The 15,245-nt window shown below is 39.2% G+C and overlaps 1 protein-coding gene across 1 annotated transcript; it reads left to right on the top strand.

The window, feature by feature from the left end:
• Positions 1-8,792: 8,792 nt before the first annotated feature.
• Positions 8,793-13,815, top strand: fgg (fibrinogen gamma chain). Its single transcript, XM_084715026.1, has 9 exons — positions 8,793-8,916; positions 9,005-9,052; positions 9,165-9,351; positions 9,625-9,709; positions 10,892-11,022; positions 11,303-11,436; positions 11,647-11,831; positions 12,938-13,215; positions 13,418-13,815. The coding sequence occupies exons 1-9, from the start codon at positions 8,854-8,856 to the stop codon at positions 13,600-13,602; spliced, it is 1,296 nt and encodes a 431-aa protein (XP_084571152.1). The 5' UTR covers positions 8,793-8,853; the 3' UTR covers positions 13,603-13,815.
• Positions 13,816-15,245: the final 1,430 nt, after the last annotated feature.

Below are 15,245 nucleotides of genomic sequence, written 5' to 3'. Positions count from 1 at the left end.
ACCCACAAAGCATACATACCCTACTTTTGAGGAAGTGTGTGATTAATGAGTATACAGCACTATACAGATCAAATTTGACCTTCTAACCTGCAGATATTGCAAATAGTTTATATTGATAAATTATGAGCAAAAAACAAACTTTCTTATAATTGTTTGTGAAGTGCATGTGACAACAATACTCAAATCTGCAGAGACATAAAAGTCAATAATAGATCAATCTTTCATGAGTTTTTACACTCACACATCTAATGCAGTTTAAGTTGCTCTATAGACCAGAAACACATATTTATTATCAATCTTAGTATAGAGTATAGAGTGTAACTTAAAAACAGATTTACAAACACACCAATTGTGGAAGAAGTATTCTGATTCTTTACTTAGGTAAACTTAGCAATGCCAAAATGTAAACATGTTCCACAACAAGTAAAAGTCCTGCATGTACAATGTTTCCATGAGGTCAAAATGGTGTTTTTATCACACATGTATTGAGCTATGAGTCACCTACACACAGGTATCTGGCCCAAAAATGACAAAATGTAATTTTGTTGATATTATAGGTATTTTTAATGTTAGTTCAGTGTTTTTCTTTTCCTACAAAATGATTTGAAACTGTCCTGCACTGGGTGTTAACTAAATTGCCACCCAATGAAATGCTTTGTCACTTATGACTCAGTGGAGCAAAGAAGGGGAATACATCCGTTCACTGGAGCAGCACTGGATTTTATAGACAAAATATTTTGTCAGGGCTTCTCTGATGGACTGGTGGCTTGAGCTTGCTTGTTGCTAATGTAGCTAACTGTAACCGATCGCTGCCGTTTGCAGGAAACAAAACTAAAAGGTTCAGCCTCAAGATCAACAGGAAACACAGTACCGAGGTCAGTTATGGAGTTTCTTTTTGGAAAGATAGCTTTACTGTTGCTAAAGTAACCGCTAACTGCTGTTAGCTTGGTTAGCCATGACTCAGGGTGCTGGTTGCCATGCCCAACAAGAAAAGTACCTCAGTACTGTAGTCTATTCCCTGTGGTCAACCTGGCCTCTGTTGGTCTCAGAGGCTAGTTTGATCCCAGTCCAGTTTGTGCTCAATTCAAAAGACCCAAACTAAGAACTAAGAAAGTAATCGCTGCAGGATGGAAATTTCTGACACTAATCAATGTGCTGTAATGTAACAGCTAAGACGCATCTGTGTGAGGAATTCTCAGGGTAACAATGACATTAGCCATTAAAGTTAAACATGCAACACTTCATATCTTTTGTTATTTGATCATTAAGTTCATATGGAACCACCTGTCATTTCTCAGGGATGACACAGAACAAGTACATACTATGTTCCATTCATCAGTCAGTGGATACGTGAAAAGTAATATAAGTGTTGATAAAATGAGAGATGTGTCCCGATTCTTTTATTACAGCACAGCAGCGGAGCACAGTCCAATAAATCTATATTGCAGTGCTAATATCAACATATCCTGGTCAACTTAGTTGCTTAGGAACACAATCATCAAAAGCTTTACACCACAGCATCATAAGAAAGTTATTTTCTTGTCAGATGATATACTTATTACATTAAAGTCATTCATAGTGTGTGGACAGAGATGGGAACAAATACACCAGAAAGTATCTTAGTACAAATTACAAATACTTGCTCATCAAATGAATTCAAATAAATTATAAAAACCCCAGTTTGGGATACATTCTCATTGCTTAACTCCCCTATACTGAAAGGATGAGCTTTGCTCATTTCTGATATCAGTGGTAGTGATCAATCGGGACGTTTTGGAAGTGGGAGGCTGCGAATTTAGGGTGCATGCTGGGTAGTTTCAGCCCAGTATAGCTTGTGTGTGCAAGCAGCTTATTTACGTTTATTGTTAGGCAACAACCTCTGGTGGCCGTAGTAATTATGACAGGAGCACAAAGTGGGTCAAACACAGGACTTTCACCCAGGAGACCAGAGTTCTTGTGAAACCAAAAGTCAATTACCTCGTTTCCACAGACAAGCTGGCTTGGCTTGACTTGTTTTGATTCAGCACATCAGCTTGGAGCAACAGGGATTTACATCTCCATTACAGCAGGGCTGCTCGCTTGAAGGTTTGTCTCTTTTACCTGAAGATGAGCTTAGCGTGAGTCAAGTGGCTGTAAGACAACGAATAAACACTTAATTTCTGATAAATTCGTCGCAATGAAAGTCCCCAGTTACCATTGCCAAAGACAAATTTCCATTTTATGTATATTTAATGGACAATAAAGTAATCTGAATCTGAATTATTTTGTTGTCAAAGCTTTTATTATGAAGCAACAAAATCAGGAAATGTTAGATTTCCTTCATGGTAGACATGTCACATGATTCACTTGCATTTACCCAAAGACTGTGATAAAGCTTTTTTTTTTTTCTGCAGTTTAAACCCTGGAATAAAATGTGTCTTATTTTATATTTCAAATACACAAATACAAGCCCAGCAAAATACAAATGACAAAATACTCAAAAGTAATTAAACATGTATTTTAACTACATTAAATTGAAATACTGCACATCTCTGTTTGTGGACAACGAAGGGTCAACCTCGCTGCGTGTTTTGCCTCAGATCCAGGTTCAGCTGAGTCGACTTACCGTCTGTGACCACAGGCTGAACCCTGAGGTGGCATTATAACAAACCTTTGCCCTCTGTCCTGGGGAGATTTACACCATGGTCAAATGGCTCAAGACTTATTGTTGTGGCCAATGGGAGACCCTAACAAGGCTCTTTAAATTTAATACCTGGTCAGACCACTTGTAAACTATGCTGACTTTGTTTTTCAGCCTAGAAACATAAGTTGATTACTGACGAATGTTCAGTGTTTCTTACGGTTTCGTGGAAACACAATGATTCAGCAACATATTAGCATAGCTTGATTTACAGGGTAGACGTTCAGGGATTTCAGACACCACTCCTAATGAAGAAAACTAAAAACTTTATATTGCTTTTCTGTCACTTTGCATCCTGTTAAAGTCCAAACAATGTGAGAATGTCAGCCTGGCATCGGTGTCTGAATACATCAGTAGGAACAGCAGTCCAGAGCACATCTTAACATCCTGGACACAGTGTTCAGAGAGAGAGTGCCCGTGTCTTCATGGCACTTAGAGCAAGAAAGAGACACTTTCCATCTGGTGTTTCGACACAAAGAGGCCAGTTCAGCAAAAGTTCAGCACTGTTTAGGTTCATGGGCCTGGCAGTTCATTCTCAGGTCAGCGAGGCTTTATATCCGTCTCAGGCCTGTTTTTTTTCCACATAATAAAACCAGGTCACACAGAGGTAGTTAAGGTAAGATTTATCATCTAATGTCAACACAGCGTCCACAGATGAGGCCTTATTCTGCTTTATTTTGTCACATATATCTGCAATGTTTGTTTTGATGTGATAAAAAAGAGGCGTGTTTGCCTGGAGCGCCCTGAGGAACATCCACTAAATAACCATTATCAAGAACTGCATGGCATACAAAACGAAATATTGGAGTGCTAAGAGCGGTGTAAAGTGGCCTTGAACAGTATGGAATTGACTGCAAACATTCCTCAATCAAAAAAAAAAGCAGAAAGAATAAGCACTAGACTCGCTGTTATCACCTTAACTGACTTTCACCCGGCAGTACAGAAGAATGCATAATATTTATAATGCTGGAATGAAAGATCCGTTAACCGAGTGACATTTTAACCTTAAAATCCACAGCAGACGCATGTTTTCATTGTGAACTTGGGCTTCTTGCCAAACAGGCCCCAGATTCATCTGTCACAAGAGGACAGATGCGGTTCCATTAACTGTACACTCCTAGAAATAAAGGTGCTAACTAGAACCATGAAGGGTTCTTTGGCTTGTCCCCATAGGACACTTTTTTGTTCCTCTTAGGACCTTTTATGAAGGTTAAACTTTCAGAGAGTTCAACCTAGCACTTACCTACCCAACATAAAGGATTATACCTAGAACCACCTGTGAAGGGTTCCACCTAGAACCTCCCCTAAGAGGTTCTACAAAGAACTGGTGTAATGCTTCACCCAGATCTTTCTGTGGGGTTTCTTTCCAGGACCTTTCCACCTTGTAAGAGTGCCAACAAGAACCCACTCAAGAGGTTCTACTGACAACATTTTTATATTCCAAGTTTTAATTTAGAACCTACCCATGGGGTTCTACTGAAAACCCTTTTATATTCCTAGGATTGTATGTAGAACACACCATGGGGGCTCTACTGAGAACCTTTTTATATTCCTAAGGTTTTATCTAGAGCAAACCCAGGGGGTTCTACCAAGAATGGGGTTTTATCTGGAACTCCCCTTGATGAACCCTTGATGAAACTTTTTGAATTACTTTTGAATTTTGAAAAGTAATGTAGAACTTTGAGAAAATGTAGTACTGACCCATCATGCGGATTAGCACAACATTCCTAATCAGATTATTCCAGGTGGATTGAGTGGGACTGAATGTTCATCTACACAAAAGGGCCTATGAAAACATGATGAAATATTGTATACATACTGTCTGGCATGATTTGATGAGTATTCAGCGGTTACACTGAGGAGGTTTCCGTTCCTCTGCTCTCGTCTAATAATCTGTCTTGTGTCAGAGCGTTCCAGCTCCAGTTCGATCAGCTGCACATGTGCGTCTTACAAATTAAGCCGGTGAAAAACGTGCTCTGTTTTCTTAGAAAAACACGCTGAAGCTGATTTTCCTGCAGGCCTGAGGAACCAAGTGATTAGTGCTGGTTTGTTTCTGAAATACAATGTAATGTAAACAACGTAAACTGTCCATGAAGAACAATTTTATACAGGTAAGATATTTCTCATGCAATATCTAAACACAACTTCACCAGTGATGTGTCTTCTTTATGTGCCACAAATGACACATCTACAGAGCTGTTCAGTAAACTATTATAAACACATTATGTCCATTATGTGTTGTTCTAAGTCAAATGTAGCTCACTGGGGACATTATTATATCTTGTCACACAGATCTCATAAAAAATGTCAAATGTTTTCTGTGTTCTGAATGCTGTAAAGTCTTCAGTTTGACGTGTGCTCACATGGTGCGTATGTTTGGTTTACTGTGGTTCCACTCCCACTAGTGGTTTAACCTCCTACTGCAGCCAAGTTTCAAATAAGAGGCCGACACCATCCACCAGTCTGCAGCATATTAAGTGAAAAATAAAGTTTATTTTGCTTTATTTTATTTCATGATGTTACTTAAATTATATCTACTTACCACAGGCAGCGTTATTGTCAGTCCATAGCTGGGTTCAAGTAGCAATAAGAACTGCTGCTATAATTATCTGCAGTTTTATATACAACACCTTGAATTATTCATTTCTACCAGGAAAAATTAAAAAGGATGACTATTTAGGAATGACAAAATAATAAGTCAGAATCATGAGAAAATAAACTGAAAATTTTAAATAAAGTTTAAACAAAAGTTAAAAGAAGCAATATGTAGCCACTGTTTGTGCAGAAATGACTACTGCAGTCAAAATAGTGAGTTGAAGCCGTAAACTATCTATACTAACTATCTATCTACACCATAAACGACTAAAAATTAAGAGACTAGCAGGCTGCAGGAGCTCCACAGGAGGGAAGGATGCATGCAGCCTCATAAATTTATCATGACGAGTCCCCCACTGTAAGCTGATCAGCTGTTTATAACTGTCACTTGTATGTCAATGTGAAGTTAAGCCTGTTATCCTGAAAACAAAAGTCCACTGATCTGAAATACACTCTCTGGACTTTGAGTTCAGTGGCTGTCTTTTTTTTTTTTTGCCCAGGTTAACAGTTATAAACATCTACTCCGTCTGCAAGACCATTGATTTCTTGAACAGTGAAAAGTCAGGATTAATTTGAACTCTGATTAATGTAAAACAGACAAACAAAACAGTTATTCTGGTATGGAATGGAGAAGAAAAGTAAGCATTTCAACTTATCAAGTTAAAAGTTACGAAATAGTGGGTTGAAATGTCTAAGTCATTTTTTGTAAATCAAGACGGTGACTCACCTCAAATATTTTTATTTTATCATTAATTGATCATCCTTTTTTTTTTTTTTTTCAGGACCGGGCTTCAGGTCCTCCAGGGTTTCAGCTGTAGTTCAGTTGACAGAGCGTACGTCCCACATACAGAGGCTGTCAGTCCTCTGCAACTTGTCTTCACTTCAGCTGTTTCTATCAAATAAAGACATGAAAAGCCCAAAAACATATACCTGAAAAAAGTCCACAAGATGAAAAAATGAATACAAGATACATTAAGCATTTCTTCATCTGATGCCCCTATGAGCAGGGCAACATCCAATGGGGGGATGGTGGACCTGGTTTGGCTCATGACAGACTCTTTAGGTTTTGTATTTTTTCTGTAAATGTGCCACCTGTGTGGACTGAGACTGGAAATCAGAGTCTATACACACCTACAGGCTACTTATATTTCAGAGCCACAGTCGGGGCGACAGATTATAACTTGCACAAACGTCTGACACAGACTTCAGTCAGGATCTGTGAGTCAGGGAGACTAAACTAACATAGTCAACTTAACAACCTGTCTGTTCCTGCACTCTCTCTGCTAGAGAACAGAGAGGGAGGAAGGCAGGTTAACAAAGGGGGATGCATTTTGGGCCTTTTGCTAAGAAGAGGGATGGCGTACCCCCTCAAATCGCTACAGGTTAGTTATGTTTGGGCACAAAAGTAAATGGGTTAAAATTAGGGAAACATGGTTTGGCTTAAAGTTAACCTCCAGACATGTTGTATAGTATGTAAAAATACTCTGATCAAGATTTTTATTCAACATCGGTTTCCCCACAAAAAAAGTAAAAATAAACACTTTCAATGAGAATTTTTGGATCTGGCCTCGCCGCCCACCACCACTACTTGTGCTGGGTTACCTTGTGAAAGAGCAGTGTGCATCAAAGTGGTTAGCATTACCATATTAACCCATACACGTTTGAGCCTTGGTGAGGCTCAGATGAGGAATGAGTTGTGCTCCAAAAGGGAAGACAGTTCAGGGGACATAAACTTAAGAAAAACACATTTGAGTGGAGAGTGTCTTTAAAATATCTACTTCATGAAGGTAAGGGAACTCTCAACACAACTTTGTTAATAGAGCCAAACATCAAGAGAGCTTTTCACAGTGCACTTCTACTAGCTCTCTTGACTACTCCTTAGTATTTTAGCACATTTCACACTGGCGGCATTTAGCCCGGGGATTAGTCAATTTTCAGGAGAAAACCCCACAAACTCGTGGCTAACCCTGCTCCAGGCCAAGGCCAGTAAGCCCCAGCCTAAAGTCTGGCTTAGGCCACTTTGGAACGTACCAATGTGAAGCTTTTCTTAGCCAGGGGCTAAGTGCAGTGTGAAAACCCCTAAGCAAGAGCAAAACCACAAGATATATCAAGCTAGCTAATAGCATTACTAGTTCATCAACAAGAAGCCCATTCTAACATCTGTCTTGCGGCCTTTTATTTCACAAAGCTCTCATCAGTGACTAAAAGCCCATCCAGCAACATTTGAGAGTTGAGGCAGAACAGTCAGGGGGCATCAGAGAAACCCAGAAAACATTTTTTCCATAAAATATAATCTTGTTTCACTGAAATTGTTGGTGTCTCAGTGCCATAAAGCACTCCAGCAAGAAAAAAGTTACAAAGTGGGAAAACAGGTGCACTGGATGCAGAATAGAAATGCTACGAGGCACCACTTATTACATTACAAGTCTGTGTAGCATCAAAATGATAAGGGAATGATCATGGTCATTATTTAAAGACATCAGCATTGACCGTTAGCATTGCCCACAAACGCCGGCTGTGGTTGCGGGCAATGCTGTTGCTCTCGCTGACTGTCGAATGGCAGATCACTTCCACGTTTTGGTCCAGTTGCTTTCACACCTGATGCCGACCGTGCCCGAGCATGCACAAATTGTGCTCCAGACTACCTTTTCAAACGGACTCGGGCACAGATCAACAAACCGTGCCCCCAGCACGGTACGCAGTGTTCACACAAACACAAACTGGACTTTGGGGTCAAGTGTGCTCGGATCTGTGGCCGGGTCGGTGGCGTGAAACCCCTCCATGTGTACTGCATCAAAATTCAACACTTTACAGTTTCAAATATGCAGTTCTTTTTTTTTTTTTTATCTCAAAATGATGATTCTTTGTCATAATTTTGATTTATCGTGTTTTTTTTTCTTTCTATGATTTAGTCTTTTTTCTTTCTCTGACTAACATGGGCCTTCATATCTTAAAGATCTCCTTGTAAGATATTTTAACTGGCACCTGCCAGACAATTCAAGACTTTTCGTGGTCTTGTTTAAAAAACAATTTGTTCATCCAGAATTTGTTGGCACATCTTTATTGGGAGCACACTGATGTTAATGTTTTACAGGGACACGTTAAAATAACAGTCTGTATTTAACAAATGACTCACGCAATCATTTGTCATTTGATTTTTATCTTTTAATGATTAAGAATTGTGAATTGAATAAGCTCTGTTTGACTGGCAGTCCAACAGAAAAAATGGCATTGTGTACTTGTTGCAGCAACACATGAAGCTGGGTCATCCTTCTGTTTAACTTGCTGTGTCATCATTTTCGACACCGGCTGATCCACAAATGTGCAGTTCAATGCAACGTCACACAGAGCTGTGTTCTGACAGCTGTCACTTACAAACACCCCAAATCTTGGAAATGATCGCTGTTGTCTGTCTGACATCTGAGTCACAGATTTTCCGAACACAGTGAGTGGGATGTTTGCATACGGAGCCCTTGTCAAACACTGAACTGAGGACCTTGTACAGATAAATATCCAACAGAGTCGAGCAGCTCTTCATTCTCCAAGAGGACAAGACCGCAACTGGTGGCCAAAGCAACATGGCTCAATCATTTCTTGCCACAGCAGCAGGGCTTCTGTTACTTTTCTCTTTCTCATCAGCAGTAAGTCACTGAATATGTTTTTTTTTTCACTGATGCAGTTTGTCTTGAGCTCAAAAATCTAAACTGTTTTTTTTCCTTTTTTATGCAGCAAATCAGGGGAGACAACCTTGCAATATGCACCCAAAATGACGGCTTTGTAAGCATCCAGTCACTAATGATACGCTTATATATATATATTTATACTGCGTAAATTGCATTATGTATGTATTTATCTATCAATGTTTTTCATTTGTCCTATCTATGTGCAGGGAAGGTACTGTCCTACTACATGTGGAGTGGCTGATTACATGCTGAGGTATATGCCAGATGTGGAGAGGGATTTGGACACAATGCAACGGGACCTTGAAACAATCACCAATTTGACTCAGGGGGCCGACGAAGCAGTTGTCTACATGAAAGACACTGCTGTTTCAGCTCAAAAGAGCGGCGCACCAGGTAGGTAACACATTCAGTCTGATGCCATCAAATCTCACCCTGAGACTCATCTTCATACAACTGCATTTGTTTCCCCTCATTAATATGACTAAATAAACTGGTCTCATACAGTTATTTACGTGTCTTAAATTCATCTGTTTATGAATCAGTTATTGAATAAATTACTTTGACTTGGCTCGACTCAAGTATAAACTGTTAATATTTTTACAGAAGTATCAAACCGTGGTGAAAGTTTTGAAACTGCATCCTACTGACACTGACCTTTTATTTCAGACGCACACTTCAAGAAGTCATCAAGTATGCTGGATGATGTTCTCCGATTTGAAAAGACCATCCTCGCACAGGAACAGCAAATATTGTAAGTTATCATTAGAAGGGCCGATATTGCCATTAATTGGAAGAAAAAAAAATCTGATTCGTTATAGAATATAGAAAATGACTGTTGTGGTCAACATAATTCACAATACCAATATTACTGTGATATTTATGGGATTTTGTTTTAAGTAAGCTGTCAAATTCATCTTTAACTTACTTTGCTGTGAATTTTGGCTCTTTTTTGGCAAATGAATTAAGGTGGACAGAGATTTTGTTATCATAACTCTACAAAATCGAACAAAAAGTGCAGTTAAACTTAATGGAGAGTGAAAGGTGCAACCAGATGAACTGATAGACGAATGAAATGGAAAGAAACACAAGGGATTTAAGAGCATACAGAGTGTAATAAGAGTAAGAGGTGCTGGACTATTTACACGATATTATCATACACGTATTATTAACATAATTTTTTTAAATACCAGGGTTATGGATATGTAAAGACAACTCAAATACAGAATATAGAATGTATACATAAATGCACATTTTTGCAGTGATCCCTCAAATATGGTTATCAAACCCTTGAAGAAGAAATGTAATTGTAGGTGGCAGAATAATTTACAGTTTAACAATGATTGTGATTAATCATAGTATAAAATAAAATGATTAGATTTACATAGATAGACAGAGAGATAGATAGATAGAGAGAGAGAGAGAGAGAGAAACAATAAAAGCAGTTTGTATTATGATGTGCAAAACAAAAACAAGCTTTCATATTGATGTATATCAGACAGCACATATATAGCTGTTGTAGGTCATTATGGTGGAAAGTAACTAAACTCAGGACTCAATCAGTGTCGCTGCGTTTACGTCTCCCAGCCGCCCACGCCTTCAGGTCAATGCACAACGTACCCTCATCGCCCACACGGTCTGGACTGGACTCAGATCAAGGGGCGTTTTGCCATCCACTCCTCTTTCACCATAGACACTGGAACTCAGACTCACGCTTAACATTTAAAAAAAAAAAAGTCAGATTTAATTATGTTTCACATCTTTTTCCAAATGTGATTCATCGTTTTTTTGTTTTGTTTTTTTCATTTTCTTATCTTCTTATCTATTTTGTAAAATATCTTAGGTCTTCATTGTTTGGTACTTCTCAACATGTAACTAACTGAGACATGAATTATTCAGGATACAGCTCAACTCATATTTGTTTCCCTCTTTCCAGTGAACTTCAGACTTTAATCACGAGCAATGAGAGGAGGATGGTAGATTTGAAACAGCTCTCCATTCAGCTGCAGCAGACATGCAGTGAGCCCTGCAAAGACACCGTTGAGATCCAGCCAACCACAGGAACAGGTAAAAAAAAAAACAAATAAAATTCAATTCATTGACCCTCAGGTCATTACCATTTCACAAGAGGTTTCTCAATCACAACTCATCTGAGCAGCTTTTGTCCTTGTTCACTGTTTAGTTAACAACTAAAATCGATATAGTGCATCAACGTAAAGCAAACAAATTCATTTTAGAGGTAATCTGACCTCTTTTCAGAGTTAGGCTCTTTTTCTAAACTTGACAAATAAAAGAAATGTGGACTGAAGAAATGTTGGATTTTTTCTGTTTCTCCTTTTTTCATCAGACTGTCAGGACATTGCAAACAAAGGTGCCACCACCAGTGGTCTTTACTATGTGAAACCAGCCAAAGCCACTGAGCAGTTCCTGGTCTACTGTGAGATTGACAGCTTTGGACGTGGCTTCACGGTCATACAGAGGGTATGCTTTACTTTTGTTGCTTCACAATTAAGGAAGAGGGCTTTTCTTGTTGCCCTGGATGATCCTTAATCATTATTTTGCTGAAGAAGAAGTAAATACTCAGAAAAACAGTTTGTAATTTGCCACTCATGAAAAAAAGCAAACACGTGAACTGCAGTGACGGGAGTCGTATGAACACTTTTGACACTGATCACTTTTTCGTGTCCACAGAGACGTGATGGCAGCGTGGACTTCAAGAAGGACTGGGTCCAGTACAAGGAGGGCTTCGGTTATCTCTCACCAGATGACACCACAGAGTTCTGGCTCGGCAACGAGAAGATCCATCAGCTGACGGTCGGTACGACCATCCCGACTGTGCTGAGGATAGAGCTTGTTGACTGGGAAGGCAACAAAAGGTACGTATGTAGACACACACTCACGTATGTGATAACAGGTTATGTAAAAGGAGAGCAAAGAGACTGACTGACAAGGCAAACATGACCCTGATCAGGCCAGTAGCTGAGGACACAGAGGTCATTTTTCCAGGTCTTTTTTATTTTTTTTTAAATATATATTAATTAATATGTATTCCACATCACCTACACACTCCAAACAAGTAACTGTGAGTCATACCACAGGAACAGAACCTACTCCAAAAGTAGCTCTTGCCAGGTCCTGCACAAGGTTCATGGCTATGAAGGAATGCATAATGCATGAGTGAAAAGTCAGTCTCTTCTGAGTCATTGTGCTGCTAAAGATTTTGGAATGAAAAGATTTTTGAATTCTTTTTCCTCTCTGTGCTGCGCCTTTATGACTCAGAATCCTTGCGGACAATAAATGTACAGGAAATGAGGTAAAGAGAGGTAGCTGTCTGTCTAGTGATGATTATTAAAATGATGAATTACAGTATTTCATTTCTTATTATAAAGGGCGTACTATGTTCACCTTCTGGATTCATGAGATCAAATCATGATGGTTTGTATCCAAACCACAGTGGTTCAAATCAAATAGTGTCCTATGAGTAACCACTGACAGATACCAGCATGGTTTAGGTGTGACAACAAAGAAAATGTAGATGCTGCAGTAGCATTTGTTATATGAGAACTGGAGAGTATTTCTTTAAAGGAAGGTTTTTCTCAGCGGCAAAGATGTTTTGCTCGTTTTGTCGGTGCCGTCTGGATGCATTTTTATGTTGTGGTTGGGTTTAGGCGTCCTAGCCGTAACAGTCGTATAGTTTTGTTACACTAATGATTTTTCCTTTGTTCTCCTATATTTGAAAAAATATAGGAGAATTGTATAATATTGTGTGTTTGCTCCTCTGCTCAGTTTAACAGTGAAAGTGATTTCAGTGCAGTAAGAAACTAGTTCATTTTAAAATTCACCCGATTTGTGACTGAGCTTGCGTCGGTCCAATTCGCATCCATGAGTTCGCCCTGACATTATTGGACTTGGAAGAAGAAAAGATGATTGTGCGGAGGTTAACAAAAACTAACACGAATCCTCTGTGGCCTCTTCTCTCCAGATACGCCGACTACAACATGTTCAGGATTGGCTCAGAGCCCGACATGTACCGTCTCACGTACGGCTACTACTTTGGCGGAGATGCTGGAGATGCTTTTGACGGCTATGACTTTGGTGACGATCCTAGCGACAAGTTCTACACGTCTCACAACGGCATGCAGTTCAGCACCTTCGACAAGGACAATGACAAGTATGACGGCAACTGTGCTCTGCAGGACGGCTCCGGATGGTGGATGAACAGATGTCATGCTGCACATTTGAACGGCAAATACTACCAGGGTAAGACAGCATGGCTAAAACCAGAGCCAAACCCTAATTTGTGTACATTTGCATGATTGGTGGTGTTTAATGCCTAATAATTATGATTTTTGTTTCACAAATTAGCAACTAGCACAAAGACAAAACTGTTATCCAAGCAGATATATTAGTAAAAATGATTTTATATGCGCTCTAAACCGTGTTCTGTGTTCTCTTCATCCAGGTGGCAGGTACACAGCAAAGGACGCGGGTGAATTCGGTTTTGACAACGGCATTATTTGGGTCACTTGGCACGACCGCTGGTACTCCCTGAAAGAAACCACCATGAAGATCATCCCACTCAGTCGCATCACAGCCGGTGGACAGCAGTCTGGCGTGAAACAGTTTGACGGACTTGGAGATTCGTAAAAAGTAGACTAATGAGCTCATGGTCTGTTTAAGCTGCAGTTAACGTGTTCAACACAACAGAAAACACTTAACAGACCCCCATGGAAGATTCTGACTTTATGATGTGTTCATGTTTTGTTGATCTGACAGAGCGGGACACTGATGTTCGCATTTTCCCTTTCTTCTTCTTCAGTGTTGTTTTGAGCACAAAATAAATCTCCTTTCTGAACCAAATATGATTTGTTATTACTTCATTGGACATTTTGTGGTTTGACTGAATGACTGCCAGCCTGGAGACACAACCAAGCCCATATATGACAAGCAGCTGTTAAACAATGTGGAGATGAGACAAAAGCACCTTGTAAAAACAAATACTCATGAAGGCTAAAATATGATGAATTGAGCCTGCAAGGTGATTAAATGTTTTGCAATGACCAGAAATACACCCAACATGTAATACAATGCAACAGCCTTGAAATAAATGCCATCGTTAATGTAAATATTTTGTCTCCTTCATTTGCTTTTGCCGTCTAATATGATCAACACGACTATGAAACAGTGTCAGTAACCATTAAATGGAGCATTTGTTTGTTCCACAACATGTGATTTAGATTGGATTACAATCTGTAGAGGTTTCTAGTTTTCTGATCACATTCAAGACTCCAGGCCATATTCTTATAGATAATGCAATACATGGGCACACAAGAATGGAAAATGGCAGCCATTTTTGATTAACGAATGCAGCCAATCACTATGAAATCATGTACTCTGTTGGTGTCACTTCAAGGGTAGCACACAGGTATTTACAGGTATATACTACACATGCGCTGCTTAATGCTTGACTTGATTTGACTCGGTGCGTCATCCCAGCACACTGGAGTTTGCATCCGCTTGAAGTTGTGTAGTTAGTGTAGTTAACTAATGAACACTTATCTGTTATCAAGCGACTGATATTATTTATTATTTTGTTATCTAAAAGCTTTTGTAATGAAGCTACAAGCCACATGAAATTATGGATTTCAATCAGCAGTAATTTATCACAACTCCTGTAAGTGAAAGCAGTCCTGAAACAGTAAAATAAAGCTGATACCTGAAAGCACTAGAAAACTAGACTATATATATATATATATATAGTTGAGCTGAGTTGAGCTGGCTGAGTTTTTATCAGAATGTGACACTTGCCATGTTTATTTTGATCCACATTTAGACAGTTTATGTACTTTATATTGTGTACTAGTAGTACTTGTCCTCATGCATCATCACACTCACCTTGATAACCAGTCCAAACTTCATCTGGCTCACTGCAGTTAGATGGCAAATGCCAAATGTCCTTATGTCACCTAATAGTGGGGATAATTGTACTGAAGGTTGATATCCAGGCCCACTCATTGCCTAAAGACAAACACAACAGCCAAATAGTCAAAAAGCCCATAGTCGTTTCTCACAATAAGTACAGCAAAACTTGCAAAGAGTCATAAACGGGACTGCTTATTAATTGGTTGCAACATAGCGACCCACAAACTTTGCACCAACTGGGTGCTTTTTGTTTGGCAGTGAAGAATTGGATAACCATTAATTAATGTACTCTGACAGGCAAACATTCCCTGACACATGAGGCAGGAAAAGTAAACTTTCGTCTGTTTTCACTGCAGATTATTTCAATT

Source organism: Lutjanus erythropterus, chromosome 3, assembly GCF_056507025.1.
Source record: "Lutjanus erythropterus isolate fLutEry1 chromosome 3, fLutEry1.hap2, whole genome shotgun sequence".
Lineage (NCBI taxonomy): Eukaryota > Metazoa > Chordata > Actinopteri > Lutjaniformes > Lutjanidae > Lutjanus > Lutjanus erythropterus.
The sequence above is the reverse complement of the archived record's forward strand: the minus strand, read 5'-3'. Positions and strand labels throughout refer to the sequence as shown.